The 10000-nt window shown below is 44.2% G+C and overlaps 1 protein-coding gene across 1 annotated transcript in view; it reads right to left on the bottom strand.

Moving 5' to 3' along the window:
- The window catches only part of ptprt (protein tyrosine phosphatase receptor type T), a gene marked incomplete at its 3' end in the record, with an annotated part of 182030 nt that overhangs the window by 82925 nt on the left and 89105 nt on the right, over nucleotides 1–10000 (bottom strand). The window contains 3 exon segments of the mRNA XM_083771503.1: nucleotides 4418–4527; nucleotides 5605–5785; nucleotides 7364–7479. Of these exon segments, the coding sequence (XP_083627629.1) occupies nucleotides 4418–4527; nucleotides 5605–5785; nucleotides 7364–7479 (407 nt within the window).

The following is a 10000-nucleotide window of genomic DNA, read 5'->3' as shown; positions in this document are numbered from 1 at the left end:
CGAGGTAGAGACTGAGCTACACTTCCTAACCATCTGCCCACTGTACCAAGACATCAGAGACATAGACTGTCCACTGTACCAAGACATCAGAGACATACGGTATACTGTCCACTGTACCAAGACATCAGAGACATAGACTGTCCACTGTACCAAGACATCAGAGACACATACTGTCCACTGTACCAAGACATCAGAGACACATACTGTCCACTGTACCAAGACATCAGAGACACATACTGTCCACTGTACCAAGACATCAGAGACACATACTGTCCACTGTACCAAGACATCAGAGACACATACTGTCCACTGTACCAAGACATCAGAGACAGTCACGCCCACTTTCACGGCGATGCCAGGCCCAGGAAATAATTCCCAATGCATTTTTCCCATAGACATTTCAAAACGTATTTATTTAAAGGACAACTTTAGTTTTTTTCAACCATGGTTCATGTTTTAGGTTGTTATTAGAGAAACTAAAAGGTGAGTGTTAATTTTCTTTCATTTGCTGCTTTCTTTCGTTTTGGGGATTTTAGCAGTTTTTGACAGGGGGGCGGGGGCATTCGAGCATGGGGCTAAATATGTATTTTTTTACAAAATATTATGGCGATTTATTTTTTTATTATTTACTATAGTCCTAATAAACCCCAAGAAATTACATCTGGCCACAAAAGATCACAGGATCTATTGAATGTGTCAAACTGACATATTGAGCCTATACACACAGTATACGCCTTCCCCCAGTAGGTATACCTTCACATTCAGTAGATCATGTGATCTTCTGTGGCCAGATGTAATTTCCTGGGGTTTATTAGGACTATAGTAAATAATAAATAAATAAATCACCATCAAATTTGGTAAAAAAATACATATTTAGCCCCATGCTCGAATGCCCCCGCCCCCCTGTCAAAAAGAGCTAAAACGAAAGAAAGCAGCAAATGAAAGAAAATGAACACTCACCTTTTAGTTTCTCTAATAACAACCTAAAACATGAACCTTGGTTGAAAAAAACTAAAGTTGTCCTTTAAAGACCTTATAAGCGTCGTACAAAGCCAACTCGAGTTGTGACAAATGACAACAAACACAATATTTTGGACCAAACAAATAATTACAAAGAAGAAAAACAACAAAAAAAAGTGTTTTCTTCTTCTTTCTGATTATTTGTTCGGCCCGAAACATTGTGTTTGTTGTCGTGATTTGTCACGACAAGAGTTGGCTTTGTTCAAGGCTTAAAAGGTCTTTAAATAAATACTTTTTGAAATGTCTATGAGGAAAATTAACGACAAATCATTTCCTGGGCCCTGGTAGGGGGCGGGACTGCGACGCTCTATACTTCCCACGGATTACAATCACCCAAGGAGAGTTTGAAAACATGACTAATGACAAAAAACTCCCATAACTGTTGGGTGAAGTACAACAATGTGCAAACACAGCAGCGATATGTGTGAGCTGCACTGTGACAGGAGAAGGATGTCAAATGGAATACAAGCATCTTAGGAATACAAATCATTGTGTGTACACTGTTTATATCCTACACTGTTTATGCATCAAATTAAGTCGGTACATATAAATTTGAATTGAGAGGAGAGTAATAGAGAGAAATATAAAGGGGAGGAATATAGAGGAGAGGAGAGGATTAGAGGAGAGGGGGAGGGGAGGGGAGAGGAGTAGAGAGGAATAGAGTTGAATATAAAGGAGAGGAGAGGAGAGGAGAGGAGAGGAGAGGAGAGGAGAGGAGAGGAGAGGAGAGGAGAGGAGAGGAGAGGAGAGGAGAGGAGAGGAGAGGAGAGGAGAGGAGAGGAGAGGAGAGGAAGAAGATGGCTCTCTCAGATGTTACAGAAACTCTTTAATCTCGTCCAAAGCTGCAATTATTTGTAATTATCTCTAATGAGGTGTAATTATGTGTAATGGCAGCACATTGTTGTGTCTCTGTGATGTTTAACACACAGCATTAATATTCATGGGACACAAAAAGACGACTAAGCCTCCGCTCCGCCGTCACCCCGCACCACGACCCCGTCCCGAGTCCTTGTCATCAGAGCCGCTGGAAGCACGGAGAGCTCTTTAATACCCGACTGGCCAAATGTAGCACGGATTGGCAATTCCATACATACACGCCTAGAAAACCCAAAGATCTGTACATATTGCCACGACTGTTTTACGAAGGCATTGTGTGGCTTTCACTTACGGATGTGCTATTTCACCGTGGCTGGGTCGGGGCTGGGTGAGTTCAGTACAGAAGTGCTATTTCACCATGGCTGGGTCGGTCGGGCTGGGTGAATTCGGTACAGAAGTGCTATTTCACCGTGGCTGGGTCGGTCGGGCTGGGTGAATTCAGTACAGAAGTGCTATTTCACCGTGGCTGGGTCGGGGTTAGTTCAGTACAGAAGTGCTATTTCACCATGGCTGGGTCGGTCGGGCTCGGTGAATTCAGTACAGAAGTGCTATTTCACCGTGGCTGGGTCGGGGTTGGGTGAGTTCGGGTTTGACATTATTTATTCTGTCCATATCGGGAGCTCGACACTTCCCTTTAGGGCCGCTCGGTGGTGGGATGACCTTTTACGCAGAGCCTGGTAGTCGATTGTCACTGAGGGGGGCGCTTGTTTTACAGACGACCGGATTGAGGTTGTTGAGCGGTACATTAAAACAAACGGATTAAGGTTGGTGAGGCTCTGCGTAAAAGGTAGACCCATCTCCCGTTGCTCATGTTGGGTAGAGACGGCGCCCCTCCCTCATTGTCTATGTGGAGGATTTCAGTGTCATATGTATGGATTTTTGGGTTTTCTAGGCGTGTATGTGCAATTTCACCGTGTTTGTGTCAATACCGCAATGTAGAGAAACTCAAGTAAAAGTCTGGTAATCAAAGTGTACTAGTACAAAAGCATTGGCACCCAGCATTGTGCCTCTAAAGATTTGTAAACAAATAATTGGTTGCTATTTAAAACATTCATGTAGGTTTTGTAGTGCCCGTCGAGCACCGGCCTGCTTGGGAACGATGCAAGTTGAGAACAATGAAAATCGGGAATACCCGGTATACCCCACCCTAGTACGCAATGACTGTTATATCTGTTGTCATAGCACCTGTCTGTCTTTCTGTCTGTATCCCTAGTAATAATCAAAATATACGAAGTAACTAGTAACTAAAGCTTTCAAATAATTGTAATGAGGTAAAAGTACAATATTTGGATTCAAGATGTATTAGCGGAGTAGAAGTAATTAAGTATTGGACATTGGAAATACCTCAAAATTGTACTTAAGTACAGTGCTTTAAGTCAATGTGCTTAGTTTCTTTCCAGCCGTGGGTCTCCTGCCACTACTTATCACAATGTGAACATCATGTAGTCACAGTGCTAAATACTAATGAGTCTAGGGGTGCGTGCAGGGACCCCCTCCCCCCAGTGGGGTGTCGGGACTGCCCACCTTGACTGAGGAAACCTGCTAAATTATGTATTTAATTTGAACCCAAAATGTCACCCGAGTTTCAAAGATGGATAGACTGATTAACTGCTACGTATCGGACCAAAACACACGCACACACGCACGCACGTATACACGCACGCATGCACAAACACGCATAAACACCGCACACACACACACACACACACACACACACAGAGCAGTGGTGTGATTTAATAGTGTAGAGAGATGGAGAGCAGTTCAATAATTCATTAGAACCATGTCTAAGCTGTATGCACGCACGCACGCACGCACGCACGCACGCAGTCACACACACACACTCAGATGTGTAATTCATCTTGAGTTACTCTCTCTCTCTCTATCTCTCTCTAAGTTTCTTCTACAGAATGAAGTGCTAAAGTAGCTACAAAGCTTATTAGAAGAGAAGATAAGTTGAGCAACACAACATCACTAGAAAACACCAGTTTTTGTGTGCAGTATACAACGCTGACGAAGGCTTCGGCCGCAACGCGTTCGTTGTGTGCTGCGTGTTTGCAGCATACCTATTGCCGTGAGTGCTGGTTTTCTTCTCTGTTTAAAATGTCATTTCTGACCGTGCAGTCGGTAAAATGATTAAAGTGAGTGAGACGAGATGCTGCCTTCTATTCAACAGGAGGACATGACACACCATTTACTGCCTGCTATACGGAAACTGTGGTAAATCCAATGAATCATTATAAAAGGATGAATAAAAACGACACAGGACCAGCAGGTGTTCTGAGGGCATCTTTTTTTTTAAAATAAAATCACACCCGTGTGAAGTGAGGGGCGCTCAAAATCATCGTGCATCATCGACAAGAATGGTGGTCTCTTATTGTCAATGGCATTTAATGTGTGTGTGTTCAGACAGAATCTACACTATAGCTGTGTAGCTGTAAAGAATCCTAATGGAAATTAGTGCTGCTTCACACTGCTGTGTGCGTGCGTGCGTGCGTGCGTGCGTGCGTGCGTGCGTGCCTACCTCATACAGGGTGATCACTCCGTTGGTCTCGTTGGGTTCTTTCCACTGAACAAAGATCTTCTCTTCATAAGGCGTGTTGTGGAGAGTCTCTGAACGCACTGCTCCTGGCACTGCACGCACGCACACACACACACACACACACACACACACACACACACACACACACACACACACGCACACGCACACGCACATGCACACGCACGCACACGAACAGTATAAGCGTCATAGCAGGAATGTCTACAGTCAGGCCTCTTGGGACCAGTCGTGGAACCACGGGGCACATTTTGCACATTTCATTTCATGCCCTACAGCTTGAATTCCTTCCTTCCTTCCTTCCTTCCTTCCTTCCTTCCGTAAATATATTATGTATGTCCTGTCAGGATATTCACAGCCAGATACATTTTTAAACATATCCGTCTCTTTGACCAGTATAAGCTCCGCCCTTAGATGTTTTTCCACCGTTATGAAAAACATTTTTAAGCAATAATAATGAATTATCGTTAAACAGAATGAAACTGTCAAAATTAGATATGCCCCAGTCCTGTTTTTTTTGTTTTTTCTTCCGATCTGTTTTCAATCATTTGATATTTAGTATCTGCCGATACAATTTTTTTCCAATCCGATATTTATATTTTTATAGAACACTTGTCATATCACAATAGTACAATATCCAAAATCACAGACAATATCCAGACTAATATCATGATATGGATATAATATTGATACTATTCCCAATCACGTTGGGAAACCGAGCGCTCGAGCGCTGTTCATACAGCCTAAACTGGTACAAGCTGGAGTTGGAAATACATTGTTTTCAACGAGGGCGGCGCAAATAAGAGCATGTGTGCAACATGACAACTGTTTTAAAGTATTTCACAGTAACAACTAAAGTTTCTTTAATGTTTATGTTGTACTATTACTACAAAACAATCTAAAATAAAGGGATTTAAGATCATTAAGGCTGGGCTGTTGCCTGAGTCCAATGCATTTCTGCCTACTTCCGGTCCAGGACTTGTCCCAGTTGGTTGTCCCCACTCTCAATAGAAGTCTATGTAGGAGAGCCGCCATTGGACTGAAGCCTCATGAAGTGAACGCAGTTTGTGTAACTCTGTATATATCTAAGGCTCTGGTAAATTGAATTGACCAGAGCCTTAGATATAGACAGAGTTACTTTACTAAATCCGTACCGTCCTCCTCGGTCTGCTTGACGATCTCCGTGCTGTCCTTGTTGCCCTCGGGGTTGGCCAGCACCAGACGCAGTCTGACCGTAACGAACGGCCTCAGGCCTCGGAGGGTGTAGTGAGACGACGTGGGGATCAACTCCTCAGCGCTGAACTCCTCCTGGTTGAAGGTGTAGCTGTACTGCACCTGAGACACGCACGCACATACACACACACACACACACACACACACACACACACACACACACACACACCGGGAGGCAACCGGGAGGCATAATCTTCAGTTCTTACCTCACGCTAGTCACGCTAAAGTCTCTCTAGATAGAAGCATTAACACTTAGCCCGCTAGCATTTATTGACAAATTAGGATCTAATTCACGCCAGCATTTTTCCCAGTTGAGCTCTTATTTTGAAAAGCGACATTTCCAGACTTCCGGAAGTGAGCATAAACTAGGAAGTCGAACGGGTCCTGGATGACTTGTTGTTGTTTACAAGATGGATCTATACCAGGGCACTGGAGGGCTCCACATCGTCGGCTCTGTGCCATCAAAGAAACCTTGTTTTGACCAAAAATGCCATCTGGGACAAGGAATAGGAGATACAGGCGATTGAAAGAAACAGATATTATGGTGCCGACGATCTAAGATGGGCTACCCAGTCTTGTGACAACAACAGCTAGCTACCCGATGCTAACGTAAGTAGCATTATGGCTTGATCGATCAAAAGTGCTATAAGCGCAATTGCCATTGATCTATGGTAATGGCGTTAAGAGTAGCATTAAATAATAGGCTTTAATTGACCTAGATCTACGGCAATGGCAGTAGAAGGCGCGATTCATACTCCTATTTTAGAGCCGAATAAAAGTCGGTTTGGCGCTGTAGAGCCTACAATGTGACGTTTTTTGAGGTTCGGGGGGCGGGTATCGTCCTAAAGTCAGCTCTTGCTACTGGAAATTTCTGACGAGCCGAAATCATTTCGGCACTACAGCTGTAAAATAGTATGAATCGGCCCTAAGTGTTAATATTCCAAACGAGATGTATGTTGAAATTAAGACAGCACTTTTGGTCAAAACCATGGAGAGCTCCCTATATTTAGAGATACGAGTCATTCTAATCTGGCCACAAACAAGGAAGTGAACTGCAGTGCGCAAAACACAAGGAGGAGTATGGTGCAGAAGGAAAGGCCAAATCGATATATATATATATATAATTATATATATATATATATATATATATATATATATATATATTATTATATATTATTATTTATTTTTATTTATATCAATAAAAAATACCTAAAGACGAGTATACACGTCCAAGGCATCCTGCGGTTTTATTAGAAAGGACTTCTGTGCACATCCATAGCAATAAAAGTGTTAAACATGTACTGCATCTGAGACGTAATGATGTAAATATGTGTTTGGACCTTGTAAAAACCTTTTAGTTGTACAGTCTTGTAGCAAATGCTTTTCAATATCTGATGTGAGAAACCACACAAGGACCCATACAGGGGGGAAAAAACCTTTACCTTTTGTGCTCTTTGTGGAAAAATGACCTTTCAATTGTACAGTTTGTAGTAAAAGCTTGTAAATATGTAAGACGCACACAGAGGAAAACCCTTTACCTGTAGTTGTTGTGGTAAAAGCACTCAAACGTTCTTTCTCTTCCTGCCTTGACCCCCCCCCCTCTTCCCTTTCTTTTGGGCCCAATGGGAAGACAGACAGACAGACAGACAGACAGACAGACAGACAGACAGGTATACGTACGGTCAGGTTGTAGCTGTGGCAGCGTGTCACGGCGTAGCCGAACGTCTCCCACTGGATGGTCAGCTGACGAGGGCCGATGTCCACCACCTTGACGCTCTGAGGACCATGGACCGGGTCTGCAGAGAGAGAGAGACACACACACACACACACACACACACACAATTTACAATTTAGGCATTTATCAGACGCTCGAAACCCATTTAGAATTGAGGGCAATTCTTCATCTAAATGTTGAGTTTTCTGAAAAACCTGTCAGTCGTTCTCAAACATTTTTATGTCAAGGACCCCCAAAAATATATGTAATTGGCCGCCGACCCCCATCTGAAAATTTGTTGTTCCAGGGAAAAGTTAGCTCTGAAAGAATATATACCAGTATTCAAAGATTTGTGCCACATTTTCATTGAACAGGTATTCTACTGTTAGACTAGAAGTTTCTTAGCTTTGCTTATGATCCTTGACGACCATTTCTATCTAAATTACATATGTTTAGCCTGTGCATGTCGAGGCTAGGGCAAGTGCTATGGGCTAAGATGGAGTCTGAAGAGGTGGGTTTTCATGCACGCACGCACGTATGCACACGCGCGCACACACACACACACACACACACACACACACACACACACACACACACACACACACACACACAGCCATATGTTGAGCTATCATCCTCAGTTTTGTGTCTCGTGGCTAACTGCGCGCTAATGAGCTCGTTTAAACCAATCTCTATATCTCCTTAACGAGCAGCTTTAAGCCAATAACACTGTCTGCCTAATTAGCCTCCGTCACTTAACGAGGGAGAGCATCCATGACAACATTAATTAGCATGTCACAGACGAACTTTACGTTGCTAATGCTATTAGCAACAGTGTGTGTGTGTGTGTGTGTGTGTGTGTGTGTGTGTGTGTGTGTGTGTGTGTGTGTGTGTGTGTGTGTGTGTGTGTGTGTGTGTGTGTGTGTGTGTGTGTGTGTGTGTGTGCGTGCGTGCGTGCGTGCGTGCGTGCGTGCGTGCGTGCGTGCGTGCGTGCGTGCGTGCGTGCGTGCGTGCGTGCGTGCGTGCGTGCGTGCGTGCGTGCGTGTCCATCAGCACCCTGCCTGTCAGCTAACACCACTAATGGTAAACGGTGAGTCTACATTTCTCAAAAAATAAATAAAAATAAAATCAATGGTGTGCAGTCTGTGTGTGTGTGTGTGTGTGTGTGTGTAAACAGATGTTAATCTCATCAGGGTCTAATCAGGGCAGATTAACTGAATGACCATAGGTATTAGCTGGATTACAGGGTCCTAGACAGGGAGCTATATAGAGTGTGTGTGTGTGTGTGTGTGTGTGTGTGTGTGCGTGCACTTGTTTTGCCAAAGGCTACTAACATTACAAGCACAGCAAATAATCAGCCTGATGACACACACACACGCACGCACGCATGCACGCAAACACACAAGCGCGCATGCGCGCACAACGCTGTCTCTCTCTCCCTCGGTGTATATATGTTTGAGCATCGAGTCTGTGTGTGTGTGTGTGTGTGTTCTTATCGACCAGCTGCAAGCCCACAGTAATTAGAGAGACAGACAGGGTCAGTAAGGCACGGAGCCCCCTGCTAATGTTGACCACACCGTGTTGTGTGTGTGTGTGTGTGTGTGTGTGTGTGTGTGTGTGTGTGTGTGTGTGTGTGTGTGTGTGTGTGTGTGTGTGTGTGTGAGTGTGTGTGTGTGTCAGGCACATAAATGATGTTGCATTGATTACCTGTCTACTTAAGATTCTCTCTCTCTCTCTCTCTCTCTCTCTCTCTACTTATCAGCCTCAACTCTTAACCTAACCCAATCCTAACTTTAAAAGCATGTTATCTGCATTTTAACCTCAGAAAAACAAGTCACAAAATCATGAGAACAAACAATAAATGACTCACGTCTCTCTCTTGTGCGCACGCATGCACGCATGCACGCACGCACGCACACATGCACGCACGCATGCACGCGTGAACAAACACTCTTCTATGGAGAGATGTATTACTGAGCCTTCAGAGAGTGGGAAAGCAATCAGCCTCCAGTGTATGACTCAATCACTCACACACACACACACACACACACACACACACACACACACACACACACACACACACACACACACACACACACACACACACACACACACACACACACACACACACACACACACACACACACACACACACACACACACACACATCACTCTCCATCACTTAGCGGCGCCTTGGGGGTGAGTGTTGTGTGTGTTATTGTTGATTTACTACCAAATACATATGAGGTGTGTGTGTGTGTGTGTGTGTGCGCGTGTGTGTGTGTGTGTGTGTGTGTGTGTGTGCGTGTGTGTGTGTGCGTGTGTGTGTGCTGTGCGTGCATGCGTGCGTGTGAGTTATGCTCGATGAAACCTTGCATCCAGTAATGACTGACCTCAATGAGAATCATGGCACATCAATCTGTGTGTGTGTGTGTGTGTGTGTGTGACCATGTGTGCATGCATGCGTGGGTGCGGGCATGCACGCGTAGCAGTTATAAACAGGCTATAGGCGCAGCAGCCATTGTAAAGAAATTGGGCCTCTTCCTAAATCGTTCCTCCCACAGGTGTTACCAATCATACTAATGAAGGCTCTGTTCCATTCTGGT

The sequence above is a fragment of the Protomyctophum parallelum genome, assembly GCF_964188405.1.
Source record: "Protomyctophum parallelum genome assembly, chromosome: 8".
In the NCBI taxonomy this organism is placed as follows: domain Eukaryota; kingdom Metazoa; phylum Chordata; class Actinopteri; order Myctophiformes; family Myctophidae; genus Protomyctophum; species Protomyctophum parallelum.
This window is presented reverse-complemented; position numbering and strand designations above follow the sequence as displayed.